This window comes from Ochlerotatus camptorhynchus, unplaced genomic scaffold (assembly GCF_037179485.1).
Source record: "Ochlerotatus camptorhynchus isolate MF236.1 unplaced genomic scaffold, CSIRO-AGI_Acam_v1.1 ptg000240l, whole genome shotgun sequence".
In the NCBI taxonomy this organism is placed as follows: Eukaryota; Metazoa; Arthropoda; class Insecta; order Diptera; family Culicidae; genus Ochlerotatus; species Ochlerotatus camptorhynchus.
Genome location: NW_027040730.1, coordinates 783,079 through 800,183, shown reverse-complemented (window position 1 = coordinate 800,183; position 17,105 = coordinate 783,079). Strand labels below are relative to the sequence as shown.

The window sequence follows — 17,105 nt, the reverse complement described above, 5'->3', positions numbered from 1 at the left end:
GCATCATCTTTGCCTATCCATATGAACAATACGATTGAAGGCGAATAAATCAAGATGTCCTTCATAAACTCACACAGGGCATCCATACGCAGAAGATTTTTATGTATTTTTATAATTTATGTAATGGAGACAAAATACAATGACGGTTTTCGGAAAATTTGCAAAAAGCAATGTTGAGTCGTTTTGGATCTGTTTTGCTGCATTTAGGTTTAAGCTCTTAAATAGTTTTCTCTGCTGGCAAGCACGATTTACAGTATCCTTCCCTGTGTTTTCATGACTGCCGTGGACCAGCATAACTTTTTTTTTATTGTGGAGCGCAAGGAACATGTGTTTCATAATGATGAATATTTATGAAACATAATCCCCCGTTTGAGGGTGGGAATCTAAAATACAGCAACGGTATAACAGACTTGCTTCTAATACGAAACTAATCGAAATGTGTTTCATTAGCAGGTTAATCTTCTAAATTAACAATTACAGTGAAAAGTGTGAAATTGATTTATTAGGCTAGCATGATACAAAAAGTCCTTTCAATTCAAGAAATTATCAGATCTTTTGATGACCACTAGTGTAATAATACGGCAAGATCATGGAGCCTAGATAAAAAATATGAAAATTGCAATACAATATTTCTTTATAAATTGAGCAAGAAATGTAAAAAAATTGTCTCAAAAATAATCAAGTAATTTACGCCTTACAGTTTCACAGCTGTTGTGGTAATAGTTTTTTTCATTACTACTGTGTATAAGCTGATCCAAAAAACGTTTCTCAGTGGAACTGACAGCTAAAAATCAAGAGTGTGTGAGTGATCTGGTGTTAATGGTGCTGAATGTAAACATAAACAAAGCAGAAATACACATGAGTTCACATTGGTTAAAAAAAAGTCAGCTGATCGCAACTGTCTCCTCGAAAGCCTTATTATTACTGAATAAATTAGTTATTTGCATGATGGGCCGAAGTGAGGGGTCAGGTCAATTATATATCCCGTAACCCTAAGATGTTGTTTGAAACTAATCAAACAAAGTTTAGCGGCTCTTAGGGTACTTAACAATAGTTGTCAGGACAGGACTCATATAAATTTTTTCTTGATTGATTGGAAATTATCCCCTACTGCAGGTTTTCCGGGGGTACTCCGGTGGTTCCTGAAGTTGCCAATGTGGTCAATGATCCATTCAAAGTCTATAAAAAGCCTACCGATGAAAAGCCATAAAGAAAGAGGTGTGTCATGGCATGTTTTGAGTGAATAAATGAACTGACCGCAGTCAGAACCCTCCGTCAGGACCTATTCCAGGAAAATTGCCATATCTCGGTTTATGTTGGGCCAATTTTAACTCTTGGTGCGTCATTCGCTTTGGAAATGGTTCTATTTTTGGCATATGAACAAAAACACAGATTAATAACGTACGTCTTGAGAAAAACTCATAACAAATTTAGCAGTTTAGACATGCACTCCGGAAGCCCGGAATATCTCCGGTATCCGGTAGCTGGAGTCACTTCCATTGCCACTTGATTAGTTTTCCAGTCGAATGCTTCTTGAAGAATAAAAATCTAACAATATTCAACGAAGTTATAACAGTCCAAAGTTGGCCAAAATTTTGCTAGTACCCTATAATTCGCACAACCTCTGTATATTCGGAATCTCCGGCGACCTAATCAGATGGTTTGAATCATACCTCACGAATCCAAGGCTATGGGTAAAGATTGGATCTAAATAATAATAATGTTTTCCAACATATCGGCTTGAAGACACGCAAATACAATTAATGAATTTTAGAAAACACGTGCCAAAATCGGAGGCCCTCCATTCAGCCACACCTCTAACTACAGCCATAACGCACACGAGTTACCTTCCATCGCTGCGCGTCAAATTGCAGCATCTGAATAGCGCCATCACGTTTCGTCACCATTGCCACAGACATCACTATTTCGTCTGGAAGGTCGTCGTCTGCCGCCATCCTCAAGACATCGAGCCCTCGTTCATCAGCAGTTCATCGATAAAAACCTGCGTAGGTATGTTGGAGTTTTCGTATCATGGCCATGTATACTCTCCCCCCCCCCCCCCCCTCACACTCATTCGTCTAACACGAACGAATGAAGCTTAAATACAAGAAAAAAGTGAAATTTTAAGATCAGTGTTGCACGTTTAATCGAAGACAACATATCAAGAAGACTGGCAACACTTCCAATTTCTCATACGTCCGCCATGAGACAGGTACAGTCGTGACATCTGCCGCTCAAAGGATAATGTTCCGATCGATTGTTATAGCGATGATTCCAATCAGAGAAGAAAGGTGTGTGTATTCCTTCTATGCTTCCACCTTCGCCCAAGCACAGCGCTACTGTATCTGTCGCCTGGATTCTGGCAAAGTTGCCAGTCTTCTTGATATGTTGTCTTCGGTTTAATACTACTTAATGAAATAAAGCACACTCACACTACGTTAGGTTTCCGTTTCTTTTCGTTTTTCGCTCAAGTTGAGTAGTCATTCCTTTCGTTTGCTTTCCGCTTCGTTCGGTGTGTGAATGAGTCGTAATATTATCGAAACTGAAATTCCTAGAGCCCTTGGCGTTTCCATTTTGTTTGCCGTTAGATTCCAACGACCGTTCGCGAGGTCCCCCGAGGAAAAGTCAATTTATAGACAATTTATCTGGAGGGGGCCTAGATAATTCTGGAGGGGGCCTTGATAATTCTGAAGGGGTCTATACCATTCTAGAGGGGGCCAAGAAAATTCTAGATTTATCAACCAAGTTGATAAGCTCATTATTCGTTGCTATATTTGAGCAACACAGTAACAAGAAACATTCCATTTTTTTTCAAAAATTTGTGATATTGCTACACTATAACAATCATAAAAAAAAATAAAGTCAACAGAACTGCACAAATCATTCAATTTAAGATACTCTTAACATGTAAAAATGATAAAAAAATATTCAAATGAAAAAATCTCAACTTTAATTTTTGAGGTTTTGGCCAGCCAGGAACCACTGTGCGGTGGTGTAGTGGTAAGCGTGATTACCTCTCACCCCATAAGGTCTGGGTTCAATCCCAGTCGGCTCTCTGATCACGTAAAGTCGTTGGTCCCCGGTCGAAGATGGGTCGATAGGTGGTAGGGCCCAGGTGTGGGAGCTTCCTCCCTGGCGTCGGTAGCATTGGTACTCAGTACGGAAAACAAGATCAACGGAAAACAAATCAATAAGAAAAAGGAAAAATAGGATTGGATTTGGACTTCTTTTGAGGACAGATCATCTTGCTCAATAAATTCTGGCACGATACATCAAATAAAACCAAAAGAATGAAAGCAGCATAAAATATTAAATAAACTAACTAGCTCTTGTTCTTCTTGACTGACATTAACAGCACTTATTGAGAATCACATATAAAGATACATTTTTTACATACTCCTACCGACTCGATAGATTTAGTTTTGTTGACAATCCTTTGATGGTCGAATAACTTAAAATTGTAAGTATGATGATCCTTTTAACTAGAGTGGCCGTTTCCAGATTGATATGCAACGGAACACCGCTTGTCTGTTCCGCACTCCGAATTTTGCAACTCGGTATACGAAACAAAAAATCAAGTTTAATCTGAAATTTGCATCCACAAACTCAAAAGTTACTTTCATAACACAATCCATTAAAGAACCTCCTAAGAAATACTGCATATCAGAATCACATGTTAAACTAATCACATATATAATCATTATGGCAGACAGTGATGGGGAAATATAAAAAAAAAATATGTCTCACCAAAGAAAAAGATCACGCCTGATTTTCGTAGACAAAATCAACAAACAAACAACTGCGGTTGATATTACAAGATGTGATATCGCAGCTCGGAATATCAAGCTAACAAAACTCACCAACTACAAATCGAGGAAGAGAAAAAGAGATAGCATTATTGTACATACCTTCTCTTTCCAAGAAAATGAGGCGCAACGGAATCATTTTTGCGTCGATTTAACTCTCAGCTTCAACTTTACACGGTGTAAATAGTCTCGCAATATCTAAGGAGCTTGTAAAATCAATATCAAGCATGGTATTTTGCTCCACTATCACGTGTGATAATGAAAGCGTATGAGAGCGGATAAATATCAATTTGCTAATGATTATGCCATGACTGGTGGCGGATTAAGAACCATTCTGCCAAACCAACAACAGCACCTAGTAGAAGAATTTTGTTCTATCTTATGGTGTTGTTAGATTGGACTGATGCATATTTTCATTTTATTCGATGTCAAATATTACAAAATATTTAAGGGGCAAAATTAAAATCATCCCTATTCAAAACTGATGCCTGCGCAGTGGAACAAAATCAACCAAGTAACTCTTCAAAACATTGGTGATGTACTCTACAGCAATGTCAATATCTTCAGCGGATTCAAGGAGGTGCCAGTCACACTGGCCACACTGGCCAAGCGCTTCAAGTAATCCTTCAAAATCAGCGAGGTGAAAGTTAAGTCCAGGTTCGTCAGGGAAACTCTCAAATTAAGTAGGCTGTGAGACTAATAGCTACAGGTATACCTCGATATAACGTAACTGGGATGATTGGCATCAAGAATAGAGAGCGGTTCTATAGCTTCTTCATCGAGAGAGCGTTGCTTCATGCACCAAAGCGAAATCCAAGATTCACATGTTCTGATTAGTAATATAGTTAACTTGAGACAGGCCATGCAGATTACCCGAGCAAAGTACAGCATCAAAATGACAGCAAATTGAAATCAAGTTTTGATATCAACATCAAACTGAAATCATAATTTGATTTCAGTTTAGACAATTGACAAATTTGATACCTAATTTTGTTTTCATTTTGCTGTACATTTGCTCTCCAGAAATATGTTGTTGCGGGTTTGTTATCATTGACTTAGCATAACATCAAATTGAATACTTGTTTTGCTATAAACAGGAAAAATGGATATCAAATTTGGTTTTCAGTTTGCTCTCACTGATAGCAGAATTAGTTTCCAATGTGATGTCATAGGAAGATTTTTTTGCTCTCAATTTTGATATTTTAACCGTTAAAACGACCAAAACGACAGCAACCTGAGTAATCATTATCAGCGAAATCACAACATCAAATTTAGATTTCTATTTGATCACAGACTTTGCTCGGGTAAAGCCAATGAGTAACGAGGCGCAAGCAACAGAGATGTGAGACTGCAATGCATCTATGGAAGGGCGATCGTAGCTTGGTGTGTTCCAGACATGTCCCGATTGATTATAATCGCCAAGCAGAATAGCATGAAAGTTATTCCCATGGTGTGAATGAATCGCTTCTATAGACTCCATATAGCTATTCACGCTAAGTAAATCATTCTTGCGATCAGGTGGAAGGTAAATTACACCAATACTAACTGAACAGTGATGTAGTTTCAACTTAACCCACAGCTGTTCTGAATATACATTTACCGGAGTGGGGTCAATACCCGTTGAAATTAGTTGAAATAGCGATCAACACTCCACCGCCACTTGATTTATGACTGTTAACATCGCTGCGGTCTGTTCTGTAAACGGTGTAGGAATCTCCGAAAAGCTGTGGCGAAAATATGTTGTCATCAAACCATGTTTCCGTAAGTACTATAATGTCATAATGACAAGACGAAACAGCCAAGAAATCGTCGTCAATTTTCGTGCGCACTCCTCGAGCATTCTGGTAGTACACCCTTAATTTGTTAATAGCATCTGAGACCGGTTCGTTGCAAGCCAGCGTAACGGGAGTTGACACAGAAGAATCGTTCTAGAAATTTGATCTACTTAATTGTCGTGCAGTACCATTCACAGCTTCAGCTGCAGATATACTATTTCTAGCGTTACCTGAAAAAAAAACCTGGAATGGCATCGAACTCAGTAGCAGAGTAGGAAGTATCAAATGATGCGCAAGCAGAGGCATTGGTTCCACTGGCACTGGCTGGAAGGAATGCTGATGCTGTTTGCTCTAGTTCGATGACCGGTAACGGCTAAGCAGCAGGCATTTATCAATTGTTTTATACGCATGATGTTGTAACGGTTCACGCGTTACGAGGCCAGAATCAGACAACTTTCTCCACTTATGCGCCAAGCAAGCGGTTCTAATCTGCTTGCATGTGGATCAGCAAGTTTTCCCGGCGAGACTCCTCAAGGCGAGTTTTTCTGTTTCTCAAATAATCCCGACAACTCGCTTCGCAATCTACCGTCCCATTCGCAACCACAAAAGAAACCAACGATGAAAAAGATGTATCAACCGAAAATTAAACAACACGTTGATCAACCTCCGACTTTCTTTCGGTCTGTCGCTTGTGCTATTGAAATCTATTCGATATTACTTGCTTGAACCTCCTGGATTTCATTTTTTTTTATTGCTAGTGTTTCTCACCTTCTAGGCCTAATGTTTTTTCTAGTTTAGCTTGTGCGGTTCCATTTCTAAACTGCGAACGTTTATTAAAAACTAAATAAAATCTCTGACCTGGTTGATCCTGCGACGGATCGGCGAGTCCTTACTCGGATGTCCTTCCTCGATGGCACTGTTGCATACAGCCAACGGCTGGTCAGTGAGCGAGTCTAGCCACCGACGATGAGTGAGTCGATCGTATTGAGCGGTGTACTAGCTGGGACACTAATGTGAACTGGCAGTGCCACCTACCGGAATCTCGGCCGTGGTGTTGCAATCCTCACTGATTCGTACCGCTGTATTGGCGTTCGATCAAGACGGTACCAAGTTGAACTATTGGAGAGTGTGTGTCCGTGGAAGCGGCGGCGAATTCGACGGCCAACTAGCCAAGCCACAGTTGGTGGACTGAACCGACACTCGAACGTGGCGGGCAAAAATAGCCGAGCAATCGATGGTGCGTATCCTTGTTGGCGTCAATCGAAATTCGCACCCGGTGTCCTGATGATATACGCGGTTTGCACCGAATTCCCTTCGAGCCGAAGAGAGGCTAAATTCGGTAGTTGGCTTCCGAATTCCTCTCGGGAAGGCGTGGATGACCTTCGAATGGCCCTAGAGGGGCGAATGCTGGCACGACGACGAGGACAGGCCTACAAGCCGCCGAACTTCTGATTCGTCCCTAGTGTAGCGTGTCAGGTCGCTATTCACTACACCCGATGGGAACACCTTCACTTGAAGGATGATTGGTGTCCTTCAAGGAGAATTAATAAACGTTCGCATTACAAATATGAAAAAACGTGGCACTAGCACATAGTTAGGTTGTATTATATAATGCAATATTACCTGCGACTCGAGGGAATATTACCCGTGCGGCAAAGCACAGCAGCACGGTTTTTTTAGTCTTTTCCTAATTAAATTAATTAAATTTAGATTCATTTTCCAAAACTACATGGTATTTTTTTTTTACTCACTATTCAATTAAAAAAAAACTAATGCACAAGGGCCGTTTAATTTTCTCTTTTTTTTTCCACCTTTAACTTTTACTGAAAATATAATTCTAATTTCAAAATTAATTTCATTTAATGACACTTGTCCAATAACACTCACTATAGTTCCTGATTGGCATTCACTCACTGCTTTAATGCACTAACTAACTTTTTTCTGGTACGTCTGTTCTATTCGCCGATCAGATAAAGAAGAGGTTGATCATCGCCTCATGGTATCTATTCACCCCAAACTTAACCAACGCGGTTTCCCAGGCTTTTGTTCTCTCGGAATGTACATAATCAGTACGTCCTTGAGCTGGCTATTCGTTATCATTTCATAGTGAGATGAGCCAAACAGGATTACATAACGAGTTGTTTTTTTTTAAATTTTGTGGTTCAACCTCCCACCACTAGGGGCACTCAGATCAAACGAAAGTGCAAGAATAACCCTTGCTATTCCCATGCTTCAAATTAAAGGGTGATACGGTCAAAATTTGGTCAAGGGAAAACGCGTGTAAATCGGTGAAATCGTTTATTTAAAAAATCAAATTAAATTTCTTTTTCAAGTTCAATTAGTATAAAATTAAGGAAAAATATTCAGTTAGGCTTCCGCTTTCCCAAATCCGAATTGCCGGGCCTTACGCTTGACCCCTGCCATCAGATTTTGTACAGCCGCCTTGTCCACCTTCTTCGCCGCAGAAAGCCAGTTTGCCTTGAACTGCTGCTCGCCCTTAGCAGTTTTTTTGGTCTTCTTTAGGTTCCGCTTGACAATAGCCCAGTATTTCTCAATTGGGCGGAGCTCTGGCGTGTTGGGAGGGTTCTTGTCCTTGGGAACCACCTGCACGTTGTTGGCGGCGTACCACTCCATGGCCTTTTTACCGTAATGGCAAGATGCCAAATCCGGCCAAAACAGTACGGAACAACCGTGTTTCTTCAGGAAAGGCAGCAGACGTTTATTCAAACACTCTTTCACGTAAATTTCTTGGTTGACAGTCCCGGAAGCTATGAAAATACTGCTTTTCAAGCCACAGGTACAGATGGCTTGCCAAACCAGATATTTCTTTGCGAACTTTGACAGTTTCATGTGCTTGAAAACATCTGCTACCTTTCCCCTTCCTTTTGCCGTATAAAACTCCTGTCCCGGAAGCTGCTTGTAGTCGGCTTTGACGTAGGTTTAGTCGTCCATTACCACGCAGTCAAACTTCGTCAGCATCGTCGTGTACAGCCTCCGGGATCGCGCTTTGGCCGTCGTATTTTGTTTATCATCGCGATTTGGAGTCACTACCTTCTTGTAAGTCGATAGTCCGGCTCGTTTTTTGGCTCGATGCACGGTTGTAGACGATACACCCAGCTTATTTGCGGCATCTCGGAGAGAGAGGTTAGGGTTTCGCTTGAAACTACAGGCAACTCTCTTTGTCGTCTCAGCGGCTTCCGGTTTTCGATTTCCCCCCGATCCAGACTTCCTGGCTGTCGACAAACGTTCCCCAAACACTATAATTACATTTGTAACGGTTGATTTGGCAACTTTTAGCGATTTTGCCAACTTTGCGTGCGAGTAGCTCGGATTTTCGCGATGCGCGAGCAAAATTTTGATACGCTGCTCTTCTTGCTTGGACGGCATTTTGACAACTGAAGAGTGAATTCCAAAATCAAAATAGGAGCAACATTCTACACACACACACCTTCAAAATGAGGGGTGTTCAGGTTTTTTAAATGCAAAATTGAAAGAAATACGTCAAGTTGATATTGACCAAATTTTGACCGTATCACCCTTTATATATTCTGCGGCATGGGGCAAAAAAATAAAGTAAGTTGTACATAATTTTAGACTGGTACCATTTTGTAACATCGTTACAATGTGTTAAAATTCATAAGGAATACTTTGTATTTAGTAAAACGCTGTGATGCCTACTTACCAGTTTTATGACATGCTTCCGAATGCATTCCGGAAATGCTTACACCAGTTGGTCAACAGTTACAATACAAAGAGATTGTATTTTCTTTTGTTATTTGTTTTCATGATTTATTTGTTTTATTCGAAGATGCACTTTATACTACAATAAATAAATGCAACGTAAAAGATAATGACAATCAAATAACATCTGATCCCTCGATGGAGTCCATTTGAAAGTTAATAAAAAGCAAAATGTACACCTGATCAGAGTAATAATATCCGGATCCATTAGCACGTCCCCGCTACGCATGAGGATGTTTGTGGCTGGAAATAGCTCCCAACTGGGCACTGAAGATGCTGTGAGCTCAGATTGCCATCGCAGAAATAGTAATGCCGGCAGTTGGTTACATCCGGGAACAGGCCAGGAGAGTCACATCGATATGAATTGTCCTCGCCCGGTAATGACGGAACTGTTTGTCTATCCACACATCGACCTTCACTGAACACCTGGTTGGCGCTGCACCGGAAAAGCTCAGGATATAGGACACGAATGCCATTTCTGGTGTCAGCTATACAGAGATAATAGATATTACTGTTCCCAGGCCATGCGTTCATCTCCCCTGCTTGTGTGCAATTCCACTGTGGGGTGGTACAGACCATGTCATTCAAAGGTAGCGAACAATCTCCTGACGCGGGGGAGAAGGCCGTGTTCTCGCAAACCATGTTAATGGACACCAGGTTCTGCCCATTTTGGTAGCAAAAGTGATACTTCTCACAATCGAATGGATCAGGGAATACGCCCATGGTATTGCACACAAAATTTCCCTCCTGGCCGGCCGGATTGCAAGCTCCCACGCGTTGAGAACAGCCGCCCTCGTTAACATTGCAGAAAAAACCAGCGTCGGCGTCGCAATCCTCGAATGGCACCGGCTGCCATGCATTGTTCACAAATATACATTGGGCTGCGGTTTTACAATTGATACAGATGATTCCTTCCTTCGAGCATGTTCCAGACTGGAATTTCGTTACCGACAAAATACGATTTGCATTCACTGTAGCAGTTATCACCTGAAGGGAGAAAAAAAATCACTGGTAAATATAAAGCACAACATTTTGCACACATATTAATTTATGAAACTAGGGGATTTGATATCGTTCATCGTTCGTACATTTTTCTGTAATCGGATGCTATTTTCAAATAAATTTCAATATTTGCTTATGAATTGAGGCGACCACTCTTTTGTAATAACGTAATGCTCGCAGGATATGATGTTCCTGAGTTACTGGCCAAAATTAAAATGTATGCTCCTGCCCGAACACTCCGTCCGAGAGCATTGCTACATGAAGTAGTACATGCAACCAACTATGCTGCAAACAGTTCCTTTGTCGCCATGATTCATCAACTCAACGAAGTATCTGACCTATTTGACTTTGATATCAATGCCTCCAGATTTCGTCATCGTTTGCTGTCGGCCAATTTTTAATGAGTGACTACATTAAGATTTAAGTATTTCATTGTGTCCAAGTCAGATGAACTAATAATAATAATAATAATAAATAAATGAGGGATTATTGTTTGAAAATTATTCAATCATAAACCATTAATATTATGAATAACTCTGTTAGAGAAATAAACTCATGTCAAAATACTGAAACATGTTACTACCCTTTATCAATTCAAATAATACACATGGAAAAGTAGCGACGCCGGTGGTGTAAGCGTGATTACCTCTCACCCCAGCAGGCCTGGGTTCAATCCCAGTCGGCGCCACCGGGATGTTCTGAGGCATAACATCTCTGATCACGCCTTCCTTCGGATGGGAAGTAAAGCCGTTGGTCCCCGGTTCATGAGTTGATGGGTCGATAGGTAGGGTACAGGTGTGGGAGCTGCCTTCTTGGCGTCGGTAGCATTGGTGCTCAGCACGGAAAACAAGATCGACGGAAAACAAATCCAAGGAAAAAAAACATGGAAAAGTATGTGAATAGGAAGCCTTAAGTATAAATATTCGATATTTTTTGTTCAAATTCGATAAAAAAAAGCGTGGTAATGCGCTTCGATTAGGTTATCCGGCTCTCTCTTGCGCCTCAGAGCACCCTACACACTTAATCTAGCTCGGTAAAATATCCAACAGCCGATTACCTCGGCATTTACTTTTGCTGATATCTCTTCAAAATATCTGTTTGTTAGCTGATATCTCAGCAAAATGTAATTTGTTAGCTGAGTCTCGGCAAATGTTTTACTGAATCTCAGCAAAATATATTGCAGAACTACTCGGTTGTTGGAATCTCGGCGAAAAAAATTAAGTGTGTAGAGATTCTCGTGATTGACATCCAAAACTGACATAAATGCTGCCAATATTATATACGGATGATCTGAGCGTGCATTAGCGGAGCGGACCAAAATTTGTGTTGGAATAAGAGAGATAACTAGTACTTCTCTCCTTCTCGTACTTTCGCAAAATCTCGCCCCACACATGAAATATCGCTCAGATCAGAAAACACCATGACCCTTGCATGCTTGTCTAAGTCCGATGTAAATCATACAAGGTCTGGAACAACAAGCAGCTAGCTGATGTTAATAGCAACCCAAGTAACACATAAAACATCTTTTTGGAAAATAATTAGAACGGCTTGTTATATAAATGTATTATAAGTGATGCAGAAAACATCCCACGTTATATATGAGGTTTATAGATGTTATCTTCATACTTCCTAGATTCAACATTTGCCATAATAGTTATCTTTTGCTTTTATATTTAAATGTTTTTTAAACGTGCATCTTACTGTTTTAATACCACTTTAAAACTTGACGAATACAAAATCAATCTTAGTTGAATTTATAAAGTTCTAGACGAGATTGTGAACTTTCCAGATTGACGTAAATATTGACGGCGCCATTGAGCCGGACTGTCTCTTCACGCAGTGATTGACAGTTTCTTATGAGGTATTCGGAGGTTTGTTATAAAGAAAGTTGAAAACACTTGTTTATAACATCTCATAAATTAATACAACTGAAAATGTGCAGGTTGTCTTATAAGGAGTTGAAAATACTTTAAAATAACACTCTGTCAATTAGATGTACACTTTGCTGCTAACAAAACATCTTTATGACGGATCGAAAGCGTGTTGAACGAGAATATTCTTTTCATGCCATTGGCAAGAAGATGATAGATACTTATAACAAACCTCTCATCAAACGGAGTTGGTCTAGTTAGGAAGTAATAATTCTACCACGCCAAGGACCAGTGATCGAATCCCATGCTCAAGTTTTTTTAATTGTTTTTTTTTTGCCGCTGGTTTTTATGATGTTACCAAAACATGTTATAAGACCAGTATTTAGTTGTATAAGCTCCACGTCTTGCGCTTTTTAGGTTATATAAATGTATTAAATGACGTATATTACAGTATTATTGATTCTTTACGTAAGTCATTAAAAAGTATTTTAAACTTCTTTACGACAAGCCGTGTGCTTGGGAAAAATGTCACGGCAGCACAACATTCCACACTGCGAACAGAAAACAGCTATTTCATGTAAGAAGATAAACATTGCGATGAAATACGAAAACCACAAACATTTCCACATTTCACTAATACCAATAAGCCAATTGGGCAAGACCTTGTATAATTGACATCGGTCTAAGTCGACGTACAACACATAATTTTTGACAACACTCGTTGTGTGCCGCAAAAATCCACCACCATCGCTTCGTTCTGACTACTTCCACCAACCACTTTCCACCAACCACTTCGCTGAAGGTACAAAAGAAGTGTGCAAGATTAAAGTTCGGTTAGTTCCCGTGTAAAATTCTACAACCAATAATTTATTATTATTGGTTATTATTCGCATACTCAGAGAACCCCCTCGGTAGAACAGTTAAAATCATCTACCTATCTACACAACGGGACCGATGATTAAAACTGAGGTTGAATTGGGTAAAGGGTATAAATTCACCCTCTTTAGTTAAAACAGCCATGCAAAACGTCAAGAATAGGATTTCCGAATGTCGTTTCCCCAAATGTCACTTCCCCGAACGCCATTTCCCCGAATGTGCCATTTCCCCGAATACCATATCCAAAAAAAAAGTTTAACATTTACGTGCATCAGTTGATAAACCGTTTACTTATCTAATTATCTTCTATTCATAGTAAACAAATCCATAACAGTTTATTATTCCTATCTCCCGTACTAATTTGGTCCCTCTAATACTAACTGAAAATATCTTAGTACAAGTTGCCGTAAGTGATTGATCCCGTTTGGCATAAAACTTGTAAGATCGGTGGGGAAACCATAGAAAATAACTTTAAAACAGTGCCTAACAACATATTCAGTTCCAACAATATGGGATAAGGCTGAACCATTTGTGGTATTATATGTATATATGGTAATTGTCTATTAGGATTGACAAATTGATAATATATTTTTAGAATATTTACTTTTCCTTTTTGAATTAATATCGAAAAATTTGTCAAAAGATCGTCGGTTTGACAAGTTAGTTATTAATTTTAAGGAGATTCTTCCTTCTTTTATTTACGAGCAGTTTTTTCGAGAACTTTGAAAAAACATGTGGGGTCGATGGTTTGACAAATTGGTACAATACTTTTATTCCTACTTTTTTATATAAGCAGTTCTTTTGGGAAATTTAGCAAAACTTGTTGCGGAAATTACTGCAACCAAATTTCAACAGGTGACAGTAGTAAAAATAAGTTATGGTGATTTGTTTTGTTTGCATAAAACCGGAAAATGTTTGTATCAGAATCAGCTACCAAACGGAAGCTTGCGTTTGTCCCTTTAAAAATAAGACTACTGTAAAAACATTCTATTGGGGGATTAGAACAATTTTAATTTTCATCGTATTTCACATTCAAAAAATATTTTTTTTAAACCCTAACAAAGAGAGGGACATATAAGATTTCGTTTAGAAGGTGTTTCTGCGATACTATTTTTTTACAATAATGCTATTCTACCAGAGTCACCGTGCTGTATTGTATTCCAAATTCTAAAATTCTAACAAGCCTATAGAACTGCCAAAAGTGCAGTTAAATTGTTATGATCAGTCTGATCAAAAGCGTCTCGTAAAACGGTTTAATCAGTGTATGGAGACTGTAGGTGCCTGCCGCCAAAGATTTTTTCTTTGTCCCCTTGTGTGCCAGCAATTTCTGGAAGCCCTATCGTATCGGCCTTATTTGTATCGGCCTGACATTAGATTAAAAATGTAAACTATCAATTCTGAAGTGAAGTTGATACAGGTTGATATGCAATACAATATTCAGAAGTTAGCATTTATACTTAATTTGTGTTTGCAGAAGCAGAATGTGATGTTATAATTTCAACAAAAGCTGTTGCTTACAAAAAAATTACATAAAATAAAAAATACGCCTAAATGTAGGCAATTAACTACAGTTTCCTTAAACATAAATGTTATGGTACTAAATCGATCATTTTAACGATATATGATTTCAGATTCAGGATTCAGCGACCATTAAGTAGAACAAACAATTTTGTCGAACACTGCACTAGAAAAAAAAACTCTAAAATTCAGCTAAAAGTTGCACTTTTTATCACTTCCACAAAAGTGTACATGTAGAGTGCACCGTTAGTTGAGGAAAAAGATTCGAAAGTACATACTATTTAAATCTACTCAATGAAACTCTACAAAAATATCATAAAACAATATCATGAAAAAGGATTGCTGAGAAACGAAAATTTAACGGTTGATCACTACACTTTATCTCAATGATCAATTTTTGTGGGCACTCTGAAACATCTAGAGCAGTTTCCACCAGGGTATCTTTGTAGACAATTCATTATTACATCACCAACATGATTCATGATTTTGAAAGGTAAGGCCAATAAACATACATTGGATCCGGTAAAAACCTACCAGACCACTGCCTGGAATATGTCAAACGGGTAATGCAACTGATGAACTTTGAGGGGCTCCAACTGTTGATCTACCAACCATTGTACATTTTCTCCACTACCATTACAGCTTCTTGTGTGCAACAGCCGTCCTTTATATCATGTAAGAATTCTTGCACCTCTTTTAAGTAAGCTTCGATTTGTTTCTAAAACACCACTCAGAAAACAAAGTTTAGTAAATCTTCTAGTACGTACTTCGAAAAAAAAACTAATACAGTCACCTAGTAAACTTTTAGTTATACAATATTGCAATAAATAAAAATAAAATTAGAAAGAAATTATCATTAAATTGATATGTTGGCAGGGTTCAACAAATTATAAGTTTTCTTCATTTTTCAGCAGTACAACGAGAGGGCACGAATTTTATTTTCATCGAACTTTTGCACCCACCACAACACGTTTTCCTGAACCTGTCATTGACTGCTTTTATCGTTCGAGTGTTCAAGGTAGACACGGATGCAGGGTCAGGCTTGTTTGGCTTTTGTGTTTTTATGCTTCTGAACGGTAGTGGTTTGGCTACACTTTGATTTTGGGAAGTATATACACCGTAAAACTCTCTTCATACCAGAAAAACACCCACTGCCGAAAGCAAAGAACTCATGATGGGTTTCTCCACACTACAGGCAACGACGCAATGATTTTATTTTCACTACACAGGTATTCTTCCCAGAACTAGGTGTGTAACGAAATCGGCGTCGAGCCAAGCGGTTTTCAAGTAGACTAGCACTGATTGAGCATTGCTTACCAGAAACAACTTTATTTATACGCTTTGACAGCTTGTCGTCTGGAACCTACTATCATACCGAGCCAACAATTTCAAATATTGGCAGAGGTGCCTAAAGGAATGTTAGAATGTATGTCTGCAGTGACCTTATCTATCAACGGAAACGCACATGGATAGATACAAGATTAACAGTAATTGACAGTTTGCGTCTATAACTTTCTGTTCCCATGGGTGAAAGTACTCGGTGAACGATTCGAACATTTGCTGCGGATATTTGATGTGGCCAATATTTGCTACACTTTTCAACAGCAAACACCGATGCTCAACACATATATCGGGTCAATGCTATGAAATGGTCTAATGGGTGGGTTGTTTGGTTTTAAAATACCAACGTTTAACTTCCCGTGATCCCAAGTAAACTTACCATGCAGGTTTGACTAAAAAAGATTTCTACTATAAATCTTTGAAAGAGCTACAAATGTGTGACCTATTATGGTCCCCTAGAAGCACAGTAGCACAGTAGCACAGCTTAACAATATTGGCATTAAAATAAGTACATAAGTAAAATCTACACTTAAGCCTGGTAAGCAGATGAAAAGTAATTTATTTTCGTATCCCAAGCCCATGTAAAATTCAGGCACTGAATCTGTCAAGGAAACACAATTAAAGTATGCATCAACTAATTGGCGCTGACGGCGACTCTGTAGCTCTTTACTCCTATGAGAAAATCCATAAGCAAACGTCAGACTGTGCGTGAAACATGGCGGACTTTGTACTATCCTTTCACTCCACCGAAAATTCCCATAAGAAACTGGCACAAATTTGCTCTTGCCGAACTACTTCAAACTAGGGGAACAGGATTGTTTTGTAATCATAAGAACACATCTTAGCCCTTTTTACATTTTATGTCTTTTTGACAAGACTCGGCGAGGATGGTCTTGAAACAAGGAAAAAATGAGTTAGTCTTCGTCTATGTGATTCCTAATTTTTTATTCGTTGTTCGTAGTTTGAAGTGATTAAGACTAGGGTTCTGATGCATGGTCATTATCGATGTCATTCCTAAATTTTGTTGCTAAGGAATCCAATCTTGACTGACAAAGGGGCGCGCCTTTGGAGGGTGTTTCAACACTCCGAAGGGTATAAATAGCGGGACCTTTAAATTAGAGCCGGATCCTGCAAATGCAAGAATGACAACTGTCAAAAAATCGAATACTTCATCA

General features: G+C 39.1%; 1 protein-coding gene across 1 annotated transcript; it reads right to left on the bottom strand.

The window, feature by feature from the left end:
- Positions 1–9,371: 9,371 nt before the first annotated feature.
- On the bottom strand, positions 9,372–15,882 carry LOC135704412 (uncharacterized). The gene is made up of 2 exons (XM_065225862.1): positions 15,727–15,882; positions 9,372–10,309 (listed from the first exon to the last, which is right to left on the bottom strand). Exons 1-2 carry the CDS (start codon positions 15,760–15,762, stop codon positions 9,530–9,532), a joined length of 816 nt encoding a protein of 271 aa, XP_065081934.1. The 5' UTR covers positions 15,763–15,882; the 3' UTR covers positions 9,372–9,529.
- Between the last annotated feature and the right edge of the window lie 1,223 nt (positions 15,883–17,105).